This window comes from Brachionichthys hirsutus, chromosome 17 (assembly GCF_040956055.1).
Source record: "Brachionichthys hirsutus isolate HB-005 chromosome 17, CSIRO-AGI_Bhir_v1, whole genome shotgun sequence".
Taxonomy (NCBI): domain Eukaryota; kingdom Metazoa; phylum Chordata; class Actinopteri; order Lophiiformes; family Brachionichthyidae; genus Brachionichthys; species Brachionichthys hirsutus.
Genome location: NC_090913.1, coordinates 2,365,594 through 2,377,675, shown reverse-complemented (window position 1 = coordinate 2,377,675; position 12,082 = coordinate 2,365,594). Strand labels below are relative to the sequence as shown.

The following is a 12,082-nucleotide window of genomic DNA, read 5'->3' as shown; positions in this document are numbered from 1 at the left end:
AAATGACATATGCAAAGTCTCAGAAATATTAAAATTAGTTTTAATTGCAGATTACACAATATGTTTTTGTTCTGGGGCGGGGGGAGGAGGGGATTAGAGAAATTACTAAGGAGGGTCACTGGTGAAATATGCAAACTGAAACTGTGGCTTGAGTGAAACAAATTATCATTAACGTTGAACCAAATTAATGATATTCAGCAACTGCAACAACATTCAAATACAGATACATATAAATGGGGTGGATATTGAAATGGTATATGAAATAAATTTATTTGGGTAATAATTGATGATAAGATTAACTGGCAGGTTCATATCAGACGTATACAAAGCAAACAATCAGGAAGAATTTCAGTTCTGAGCAAAGCCAAACGCGTTCTGGAACAAACACGGATCACTCCACCATATTTACATTACTGTGCAGAGGTTTGGGGCAACTTATAAATGTACAATAAATTCACTATCCAAATTACAGAAAAGAGCCATAAGAATAATTCCTATAAATACTCTGGTCTTAGAATCCAGAACATTAAAACTCACTGACCGGACTCATTGTCAAACAGCACAAATCATGTACGAGGCAATACATAATGTACTTCCTGGTAATATTCAAAAATTGTTTTTTAACAGAGATGGGAGTTATAATGTGATGGGGGGAGTTCAACTTGAAACATCAGCGGGCACGTACTACTTTGAAAGGTTTTCGTGTTTCTTTTTGTCTGTGTTTGTGAGGTTGTGGAAGCAACGTCCAAACACGAGCCAGTTTGAAAAGCGGCATAAACACATGGTTTTCATTATAGGTGCAGAGAAGAGGAAGTGGATTAACAATCGGGAGTTTTCATAAATGATCTGTGTATCTGTTAGTCATTTTTATTCTGCTTATTCTCTATTTATTTTACATATGTGTTTATTTACTTTATTTTTTTTGTAAATGTGTAAAATATGAGGGACTGAGAAGTGAAAAATGGGTATGTTTAAATAAGTTGATGCTTCATCCTACTCCTTTTCGGACCTGCTGAGTTCATATTATTATTATTATTATTATTATTGCCTCTACTATTGTTATTGTTGTTGTTTTTTAACTTACTCTTGTTTTACTGGCACATATTGATAAGCATTTTCCACACATGACTTCATGTCTCCGTAGTGTGTTGATCAGTGTGGAATCCCAGTAAGAATTTTTTCACGTTGGTGGAGACGATGACTCCCATCGTCTTCACGCCAACCTCTGTCAGAGGACGGAGGGGTCAGCAAGGGTTGAGGTACCAAGTGAGCAGAGAAAGGGGCCCCCCACCTGGTCATGCAGAAAAACGTTTAACACAGCCGTAATGCACATATGTATTTATACACAAACCCAGTGCCCCCCCCCCCCCCCCCACACACACACACTCCAAACCAGGGCCCTCCTTGCTCCCAACCAGACTAGAGCCCAGCCACAGGGAGGCACAGACCCATTAGGAATACAAACATGATGGTGGCTCCTCCAACACGAACGCCCACTCATCAACTGGCGCTGACTGATCTCTCCTTTGTTGCCCCCCCCCCCGCTCCGTCTCATTCAGCGAAGTTAGGCTTGAGTGAACGGACTGTTGTGACGAACCATGACAGGACAGGAGGTGGGAAAACAAGCACAGCAAGGAGGGCGAGGAGAAGGAAAAGAGCACAGTGGTATCAGCAGCGAGCGCCGATGACACGGGTTTCAACGTGGGCAAGGTCACCCAAGGTGATGGATAAAACTTTAACCTCATTCTCTGCTTTCCAAACAACCAGCCGGAGAGGCTGCACCTCGCATCCCGTCCGGCGTCATGTCTGGGCCGTTAGACGTGAGGGATTGTGGGTAGTGAGTAGCAGCGCGACTCTCCTGCATCTCTAAAGCACGAGATAGCCCACGGAATAAGAGACACACAAGCACACAGCCAGATTCCCTGAAACTCACACACACACACACACACAACATGATGCATGCAAATGCCTTGGAGATTTCTTTATTATTGTGTGCAGTAGATCAATAATGAACAAATAATGTCCTGGTTAAAATCATGTTTGCATCAGAGGTATGTACTATGCCTTCAGCGTTTTAGTTCTCTATTAAGGATGATTTATGTCCACACTCATCATCATGGGAAGGGTGAGTGTGGACGGGCAGCACTGATGAAGAACCGGCTCTGGCACATCAAGGGTTATAAAGTTTTAGGCTCCAAATGGATGAAGACGGGAAACAATTCCCTTCAGGGATCTATAATTTAGTTGATCAGAAAGCCAAGCTCAGAGCAGCACAAACTTTTTGGGATACAGAAATTTCAGATCTTTATGCAAGGCAGCAAAATCCAAATCTCCAGCAGCAGGCCTGACTCGAAGGGGTCGCCCCTTGGCTTTGTGAACACATCTTAGCCTTGTGTATACTTTAAATTATGCTGAGGCGGCTGATATATTGGTCTGTGGCTGTGCTACGACAGCAGAGTGGCCTCCACTCAGGAAAAGGGCTCGAGGATCTTGACGCCGTCTGACGCAGAACTTAGGAGAGGACGAGCCTCACCTCCTGTCTCCAGCCATCCACCACTTCCTGCATGGATCAGTCCAATGATGGAAGAAGTATTTATATCCTTTACCTAAGTAAAGGTACTAATACGTCACTGTCAAATAAAAGGCCCAAAAGCCTGTATGTAAAATATGAACCATAAATGCAGTTATTGTGCAGCAAGATGTTCACGTCCATCTTTTAAATTTGTATTTTAGCGCTGTAGCTGTTCACAGTTATTTTAATATACAGATGTGCTCCATGCCCAGAAACTCAACACATAATGGAACAATTAATCATGCAATTGATCACAAACTCAAAATTATATTCAGCTCGTCACAGTGGGCTGGTAGAACCTGGGCCAGAGGTAGTCCAGCGGTTTAGAGCCGTGAACTAGGAGCCTCAGTGAGGAGCTTAAACCTTTTACAAAATCACGAACTAGTTCCAAGTGACAAAGAAAACATAAAATAAAATCTTAATTCATGTTAAAATATGAGAAACAGCTTTTCTTTGGATGGCTGCTCAAATAAAACGTTATTATTATTATTATTATTATTATTATTATATTGTTGTGACGTTTTGGGGAATAGGTGAGGAGTTTCCCAGCATGTTTGGAGCATCGACCCCTCTGTTGGGATGCGCTCTGGGCTCTGGATGTTCTCCATCGTGCAGTTATTGGTTATTCACACACGTTTAGGTATTAAATTGATTTTTATTGGTTGAAGAAATAGCTAATAATACCGCCGGCCCCTTAATGTAGACGAGTATAAAGTAGAATGTCAACATTACCTGTACAGAGAAAGCACACGCAACACCAGGGAGAAGTTGCTCAGCTTGTTGTTTAGTTTGCATGAATCTGAAATCATCCCCTGCAGTAATATTGACCTAAATGGATCAATACCGAAAAATAAGTTTAGTTTGTTGAGGAAACAATAAAGGTGTCTTATTATTAAATTATGGTATACTTTATAATTTAAACTCCAAAAGGTTTTACACATTTTATTTTTGATACGTCTTTCTATTTTATATATATATTTTAAAGTTCCTTCTGCTCATAAAATATCAGCTGGGCTTTAATTAGTGCTTTTTTGATGCTCGCCCCATTTCAAACTGCATACGCTTTATATTATATAATTTAGGGGAGTTTTACTGACAAGACGTTTTGGTTTTCCGTTTGATTTAAGATTTTTACTTTTTAAATCATATCTTTAAAAGATGTTCAATCAATGTCTTCCAATATTTATTTACCCATAAAATTCATGCTGGAATTTCTGTTTAAATAAATGTTTAACCAATAAACCGACTTATCATACGATATATTGTCCCTGTTTATATTATTAAGAAATAAACCTGCAGAGAAAATTACATTCAAATTAGTAGATTCTGTGAAAATAATTCTTGAATGAAGATGTTTTAATTACAGTTTCAGTAAATGGTGTAACGGGCCTATAGGCAAACGTGGAATAAAGTAAAAATAAAATAAAATAGAAGGACAGTCAGAAAGAAATAATAGACATGCGTGAAACAGAGTAAAATGTTAATTACATTCATTTAAATACATATACAATTTCAGTAATTCAAAATTCATTATGATACAGGAAATGCATGCAAATAGCTAGGCTATTGTAATTTCTTTGGTGGCTTAAGCTGCTAGAAACGCTGTTAAAATAATAATAATAGTAATAATAATAATAGTAATAATAATAATGACATGTCAACAAAATGTCGCGACTGACTGTGTTTTAGGCCCCCCATGGAACCATCCTGTTATTTGTTAGAAACGACTGACTCGAGCAGGTTTTCCGTCGGACCTACCGAAGAATAAATAATCCCAAACAGGCTTATTTTGATATGTAATTTATCAGAACATTAAGGCCGCAGGTCCGACCCCCCCATCCTAACACCACCTAACAGACCACCGAAGCGTTTCTCCTCTAGGTGGGGGGGGGGGGGGGGTCATGAAGCCATCATACGTCCCCGTCATACAGGGTGAAGTACTTGCTGGCGTTGGAGAAGCAGAGGTAAGGCGTGTTGCTGCCCGGGTACACGACGGGCAGAGGCACGGGGAGCAAACACCTCCCCAGCAGGTTGCTCTCTTTGTACAAGGCCGGGATCTGCCCCATCACCACCGGCTTCCCGGTCTCGGGGAACTCGGTAACAGGTCCGTCGCTTTCAGTCGAGATTTGCCGTTTCAATTTATTCCTGCGGTTCTGAAACCATATTTTCACCTGCGTCTCGGTGAGCTGCAGCGAACCGGCGAGGCAGGCGCGCTCCGCGCTGCTCAGGTAGCGTTTCATGTCGAAGGTAGACTCCAACTGGAAAATCTGTCTCTTGGAAAAAATAGTGCGCGTCTTCTTCTTCGCTATCATCTTGCCGTTCTTGGCAGGCCGGCCTCCTTTGCTGGGCTCCGTGGCCGCGGTCGAGCCGCTGTCTTCGCAGCTGCTGTCCCCGCTCTCCAAGCGCACCTCCGACGTCTTCTTCGGGTCTCCGCGGCCGACGGCGACAGATTCCGGTGCTCCGTTGCAGTCGGAATGCTCTGCGAACAAAATCACAGTGACACAGCGGTCATCTTTTATTCAGGCTTTGTGCGTAATGGTACCTGAACGCAGAACGTCTCCATGTAGGCTCCGCTACAAATAACCCAAAGCCGTCTTACCGCTTTCGACCTGCCTCTGCGGGGCTCCGCGTGCGTTGTGGTGGTCCCGGGGAGTATCTTTACGCATGGCCGTGTCAGAGCCATCCTGCAGTCCGGCCGGATGACAGCTGTTCCTCCCGCTTGTTTTGAGATTGAGGATATTGTCAATAGTGAATTTGAGCGTGGCGGCGGGGCGGCATGGTGCGTCCTCTTTGTTCATATTCTCCAATGCTTAATTCCCTTTTTTCTTTTGTTGACTTCCACGACTCCACTAAATAAACTGAGACGTCAATCTGACCTCTAACGTCTCGACGCTCCACGCACCATAGCAGCGGCCACTGAGCAGACACTGCCGGGCTGGGGATGCTCTGCCCGCACCAACAACTCATACCGGATGGGGCGCGTTTTGTCCTCTGTGATTGGTCAAGAGGAATTTACAGGGCGGTCCAAAAGCGAAGGGTTCGGATGGGAGGGGGGCGCGCAGGAGAGTGTTGTTGGAGCCCCCTCTCAGTTCCTCTCTCCCCACTCCCACCCTCCCTCCTCAAGGAAACCCGGGGTCCCCCGGGAGAGTAAATAGGTCGCGTGTGATCTCACTGTCATTTCACGCACACTTGGACCCCCCCCCCCCCCCCCCCCCCTAACAGACCAGCAGCCCCAGCCATTGTGAGAAAACCTGAGCAAAAGTTTGTCAACCGATTTGTAACCTGAAATTAATCAGAATTGGGAGCGAATCGTGCCAGTGCCTTTTTTTCTGTGGCAAAGACAGAGATTAGATTAAAATTAGAGTAATATTTATTTTTCTCAGTGTCTTGAGCTTATTGTGTTTTTGATTACTTAAAATACGAGCAATTTTTTGCTCGTATTTTAGAAACAATTTTTTTCCCCAAGCCATATTAGAATATATTTTTTTTCGCTTTTTCCATCAGAAAAATTCACATTTACTGGTTTTACAGTATTTGATTAGAAATTTCCAGTTTCGTTTGAAGCGGCTAAATGGAAGGAAAGAAAATTTACACTCACTGTGTGACATAATTTTTTGAAAGAAACTTTTCGTCCACAATTTCCTTTGTGTTAGCGTTTAATGTGTTTACGTGCCACGTTGTTGGAAAAAGAAAAGCCAAACAAAAAAACAAAACAAGTTGATCCTCGGAATTTCCCACAGAATAAATGTAGTTAATTTTATACGAGATTTTTTTATTAGGTACTTATTTTCTACGTTCCGAGGTCTTCCTAAATCACGGTGCGCATATTGAGTTGTGCTTTTTGGTTTGTTTATTAAAACACAACTAAAACGGAATGCCGTATCTGACAATTACCCCAGTTTCAAATAATAACCGATTTGCCCAAACAAATTTAAGATATAGACTATAGCTTTGACTAGTTTCTGAACTACAACTCCTCAGAAGCCGAGAGCAGCAAGGGCGTGACCTTGAGCAGTCCCAAGGGAGGCCTGCGGGCCTGATCGCCTGAGATCAGGCAATTAAACAAGGTCCTGTTTTAAGCTTTTCGCGCTTTCCTTGTGCGCATTTGGATTCAGGATTCTCTTGGACAGCCTGAAAAAGACAAAAGGAAAGTACAATATGTGATTTGTTTTTTATTTATATTAATTGGGGGGGTGACAAAATCCGTGTGAATCCGTGTGGCTTAAAATATAAAATATTTTAAAAAATGATGAGTATATATGCAGACATCCAGTACAGTACATGAGCAGCTGCAGGCTCATCCTTGCCTGCTCCTGCTGTTATAGGAGCGCATCTCACTGGGTTGTGATCCAGTCTCTGCATGGCGCGCTTATCTTTTTAGAGTTATTGCACGTTTGAGACTTTAAAGTGTTTTATCCTATCCCTGTGATCTATCATACAGTCTTTACACCAAGCCGCTCATCTGTGATCTTAACACGCTCATGGAGTGCGCTATGGAAGACAGCGGGTAGCTGATGGCGCTGCAGGGGAAGCCTGCGGCGGCTGGAGAAGCTGCATGTCCATTCACGTTGAAACCCATGCGTGCTGAAGCTGGAGAGGACCCCTCGTGATAGAGGATGGGCACCCTAACAATGCGCTGCGTGGAGTGGGGTATGTGCGTGGCCTCGAGGTCCGCCGCCAGCTGTCTCTTCCATTTATTCCTCCGGTTCTGGAACCAGATTTTCACCTGAGTCTCCGTCAGGCGCAGAGACGCGGCCAGCCCGGCTCTCTCCGAGCTGCTCAGGTATCGTTTCGCGTCGAAGGTGGACTCCAGCTGGAACACCTGACTGCGGCTGAACACGGTCCGGGTCTTCTTTCTGTTGGGGCTCGGGCCCGGTGAGGGATCTTGGTCTGACCGTGCGTCAAAGCCGTTCTGCGCGTCATCGTTGTCGTCTGTCAGGTTACTGTCGCCGGTCTTCCTGTCGGCCTCGTCGCTTCCCTCCGTCGTGGGCTCAGACACAGCAGGTGAGCATCTGTCACCAGGGGATGTGGAGCAGCAGCGGGCGTCTGCGTTTTCTTTTGGACCTGAAAGGACATAAAAACCAAGATCATAACTTCTAAGGAGAAACAAGAAATACACACATTTTCCCAATTTATTTTCAGCCAAAACTTAAAATGTTTCTCTTTTAAGAAAGAGGAAAAAGTTCCCGAAATCATAAATAACAGTGATAAATAAATAAAATATTCCACCACATGACAAGTTGGAAAAGATAAAACGTTGCATTTTCACATACATTTTATTTAAATAATATTTGAAAAGACTTTTGCAGTTCATTGATGACCAGAATGTTGAGTTTTTACCGAATGAGATTAGGATCCACCTGCCTGGCAGCCATAATGAGATAAGATATGCATTTATTATCAATTTAGCAAATCGAACAGGATCCCGCATGGCTATAATAACGTGCCATAAATAAATGCGTAAATAGTTCTCTGGAGAAAGCCATCTGAATTTAAAGACACTGTCACGGACTGCACCCGCCACCCATGTGGCGGGTGCAAAAGTCACCGAGTCTGCGTAAAGGCGGCGAGTTTGCGTGCCGTATATATCGCGCTTCAGTTTGGGAGTGTATTCTGGATATTAGTGCGCGCAATCCACGTGCGTAATCTACAGAAGGACGTCTCTCAATCAGTCCTGAAACATCGTCTGGGTTTATACTGTAGGTGAAAAGGGGCTCCCCGCAAATCAATCCACAATTTATGTTCCGCGAAAATGTCGCTAAATATTGAAAACCATCACAAAGGAAAAATCCACGAGGGGGGGGTGGGGTCCCTTCAAAGGTTTTGGAGTCTTGGTGAGCTCGGGTAGAGAAACGGATCCGCCGTAATCAACCCAGAGAAACAGAACACGGGTAGCTTTATAAAACAGTTAAACATAGAAATGATAAATCTGCGGGAGCTCCAACTGAACAGAGTCTTTGTTTTAATGGAATAACGTGTCCATAACGTGGAATAATGTGTTGCAATTTGCGCCTCTGGAGAGGAAACTGAGATTTGTTTGCGCGCCTCGTTCTGACTTACTCTGCGGTGTTTGCAACGATCTGAAGTTTAAGGCAGCCCCGACGCGCTGCCGCTGCCGCTGCGCGCCTCTGTGCGGGGACCGAGCTGTGGGGATGGAGCCAGCCGGCGCTGGAGCGATCCTCTCGGCTTGATGTGCTTTCAGATCGCCGCCGATGGAGACCCCTTCCACAACAGACGCCCCACGGCTGCTGTTTGATATCGATTCGTGCCCGTTCCGTGTTTTTCCTAATATATCCTCGATAAAAAACGAGGAGGCCCGAGATGAGGTGGACGTCTTGTTGTCAGGTAGCCACTCCCGCATGTTGTCCCGATTTCACCGTGTTTTTACGCAAAAACCGGGCTGTTCTGTTCTCGGCTGTGCGTCACGACAACCAAAAGTCTCAGCAGTCATTTCTGGCGTCGTTTCGTTTGCGCTGTGATCGGATGAGGCGTCATCGGGGGGGGGGGGGCTCGGTGCCGCGGGAGGGAGCGGGACGCGGAAGCAGGAGGACAGTGAAACGTCAAGCCGTCTCCGGGAAGCCAGCGATTGGACGAGAGCAATGACAAATAGGGTTTTCCAACTTCTGCGTGTGTGTGTGTGTGTGTGCGCACGCTCTCTCTCTCTCTCCAACGCCAGCAAGTGCACGCCCATCCCCTCGAGGCAGTGCAGCCAGGAGAAAGCCTCTGTTCCGGGTACAGCACTCTATATTTGGGTCAATTAGAGTATATATATCAAAACAAAGATCTTCAGGGCAGCAGCCATCAGAGAGCTCGACCAGACGTCGACGTCAGAGTTGTGTGCAGTGAGGCGTGCGTGCAGGCTTAGCGTGGCACGTGCGTATTGGAGATGCGGCGTCTGTCAAAGGTTATCCAAACTTTGCCTAAAGGCTCAGATATTAGTGATAATAGGTTTATTTTCCTCCAACTATAAGCACCTCGTTTTTCTTTGTAGTTAAGGATACAGTAGTGCGCATCATTTTATTGTGAGTAGCCCTATATCTTCGTGCTGGCGTATAAAAAGGATAAAAAAAAGGCAGGAGGTTGCAACAGGTGCAACAGGGATTCTTCTTCTTCTCCAAAAAAAAGAAAAGAAAGGTTCTTCACCCTTATTGGAGAAGCATGCGTGCAACTGAGGCCCGGAAACAGGTCGCTTGCGGCACTTACAATGCGCGAACGCAAACGAGTTCTGTGAGGAAGAGTAGTGCGTTAGTTCTCCGCGGGCGGATGAAGAGAACCGTATCACTGTTGTGTAATCTGTGCTGACGGGCGTCTTTACCCTTTTCGCTGGAAATGGCAAGACATTTAAGCTTTTTACTCTCAATGGAGTCAGCGGCGATGACCTTTAACTCCCCCCCCCCCTCACACACACACACACACACACACACACACACAGAGAGACAAACTTACCCTTTGACAAACGGGGATCAGCGGTAACGTTCATCCAAACACTCGGCGCAGACGACAGTAACGTGAGCCGTGCGTCTTGATGAAAGTTAACAACCAGCTCGGTTTCTGTCTCTTGCGAGTTTACGGATTATGAACAAGCGATATAGACTTTATTCACACACAAATTTCCCATTGATGCCCCCCAACCTGTAGTCAGATCGCCACCCCCCCAAAAAAAATCACAGAATGAGTCTCAGTGTTCGAGTTCATTAAGGTCACATGAAGCAGAACCAAAGTTCTGCTGGTTCTGCCGAGCTGATCTCAGATTTCAAGGGTTCTCTGATCTTTTTCTGCTTTTGTTCATTGGTGGATGATGAAAACTTTCTCTTTTAGCCGGTGCGTCTATTTAATTTAAAATAAAGTTTCAACGAGCAGAACCACATCTTCAGCTTCGTGCTGAGGTCGCTGCATCAAAGTGAGCGCGTTTTCTCTATTGGTGGAACTGTTGCGTTTTCCTTCCATCAGTGCAGCCGGAGAGATTAGAGGTCTTTCATGAGACTAATTTGGATGCTTTTTAGAGCACGTATTATTTGGTTGGGGTATCTCACACAGCAACCCCATTCATAAAAACATCTTTGGCACCTTCTTCGTTTCATTTTCTCTTAATGCAAGACAATCATCCGGTATAAACCCCGTTTTCTAGCAGCAGCAAGTCCCTAAGCCGAGTCTCCACTCTCGGTAGGGGTTTGTAGATGTAGTCAATGAAAATAAGACCATTTGACCTAGTTCCTAACCCTGGGGTCAGAATGTCTCTCCTCTGGGGCACTTCACAGACCTCTTTACATTAAGGGGCCTTCATGGTGATTCAGTGAATCAGAGTTACCTCAGCTGACTTGGATTTGAGCACACCTGAACAATTTATTTTAACAAATAGATTACAAATAAAGTGCACCTAAATGTTGAAGATAAATAGCATCCAGAATCGGATCTGGAAGCTCCTGTGACCGGTCACTTGCTGGTTGGTAAGGGCGCCATCTAGCGGCGTGTGTTGGAGCTGCACTTTGGACTCAGATTTGAAGGAGTTCTTCCTCATGAGGTCATGAATCCACCTCAGTTAGAAAGCAAGCAGGGAAAGTTCTCCATAACCACCGATTACTGTCTGCAACCTGCTGAACGCTCGAAGCTGCTCGAAGGTGGGGAACGCTCTGTCTCGGTACAGACCCCCCAAAAAACGGTCTTAAGCTCATTTAAAATGTGAAGGTAAGTGAAAAGAGTGTTTTTGCCTCTTCTCATTATTTAACATCTCATTTATGTGCCCAACATTATAACAAAACCTCATTTTAGCCTTGCTTTCCTGCAAAGCTATCTTAGTCAGGCCCGTGCCAGCTCTCCATTAATAATTCACCGTATAAGTTGATGCTGCAGAGTTTGTTCTCATTGATAGTCTTAGGCGAGGTGAGCATTCTTGGCCAGACTTTGTGACGCCAGCAGATCAGCATAAAGTGGGCTTTAATTGCCCATAATCTCTGCCGTTCTCTTTCCTCTCAGTGTAAATCAACAGCAGCCTGCAAATACCAGGCCTCGCTTGGCAAGGCATTTCCAGCTCCGTATCAGCACCAGCCTCACAAGGAATGTGTGGAAGAGATTTTTGACTCACAACTCGAAGGACTTTAGAGAGTTTGGGAATTCTCCCATTCACTCAGTAAATCCAAAAACAAAAAACAAAGCAGGAGCTTTAAAGCTCAGGGATGTCGTTTTCCTTCTTCAGATAATCCCAATTCATATCCTACTTAAAAGATTGTTCTTTTTTTTTTTTTACTAAAATGCAAGGGGACGTCACACTTTACTGCCTTTGTGAAATAGTTTTAATTTAAGTTTCCCATGTTGTGTTGGAGTTAATTTATAAAATACTGAAAGGCGTCAAAAAAGCTTTTTCTTTCAGTCAAATTTTCAAGTTGAAGGATTTTTGATTTGTGTATAGTATTGTTTTTTAACACACAATGAATTAAACTGAATGAAAACAGCACATCAAACTAAAGTATGTACAAATGTAAGTTATAACACTAAGAGTTCCGATTTGTTCAG

At 44.3% G+C, this 12,082-nt stretch overlaps 2 protein-coding genes across 2 annotated transcripts; both read right to left on the bottom strand.

The window, feature by feature from the left end:
• Window positions 1-4,482: 4,482 nt before the first annotated feature.
• hmx4 (H6 family homeobox 4) lies at window positions 4,483-5,370 on the bottom strand. The gene is made up of 2 exons (XM_068750948.1): window positions 5,172-5,370; window positions 4,483-5,051 (listed from the first exon to the last, which is right to left on the bottom strand). Exons 1-2 carry the CDS (start codon window positions 5,368-5,370, stop codon window positions 4,483-4,485), a joined length of 768 nt encoding a protein of 255 aa, XP_068607049.1.
• A 1,646-nt stretch (window positions 5,371-7,016) lies between these two features.
• hmx1 (H6 family homeobox 1) lies at window positions 7,017-8,933 on the bottom strand. Its single transcript, XM_068751366.1, has 2 exons — window positions 8,633-8,933; window positions 7,017-7,636 (listed from the first exon to the last, which is right to left on the bottom strand). The coding sequence occupies exons 1-2, from the start codon at window positions 8,931-8,933 to the stop codon at window positions 7,017-7,019; spliced, it is 921 nt and encodes a 306-aa protein (XP_068607467.1).
• Window positions 8,934-12,082: the final 3,149 nt, after the last annotated feature.

Bases quoted from the DNA above. Each gene is read 5' to 3' on its own strand.
- hmx4 (XM_068750948.1), bottom strand. From the start codon at position 5,370: ATGAACAAAGAGGACGCACCATGCCGCCCCGCCGCCACGCTCAAATTC. The intron at 5,052-5,171 runs GTAAGACGGCTT...TTTTGTTCGCAG, and splicing joins GCAGAGGCAGGTCGAAAGCG to AGCATTCCGACTGCAACGGA.
- hmx1 (XM_068751366.1), bottom strand. From the start codon at position 8,933: ATGCGGGAGTGGCTACCTGACAACAAGACGTCCACCTCATCTCGGGCC. The intron at 7,637-8,632 runs GTAAGTCAGAAC...ATGTCCTTTCAG, and splicing joins ATCGTTGCAAACACCGCAGA to GTCCAAAAGAAAACGCAGAC.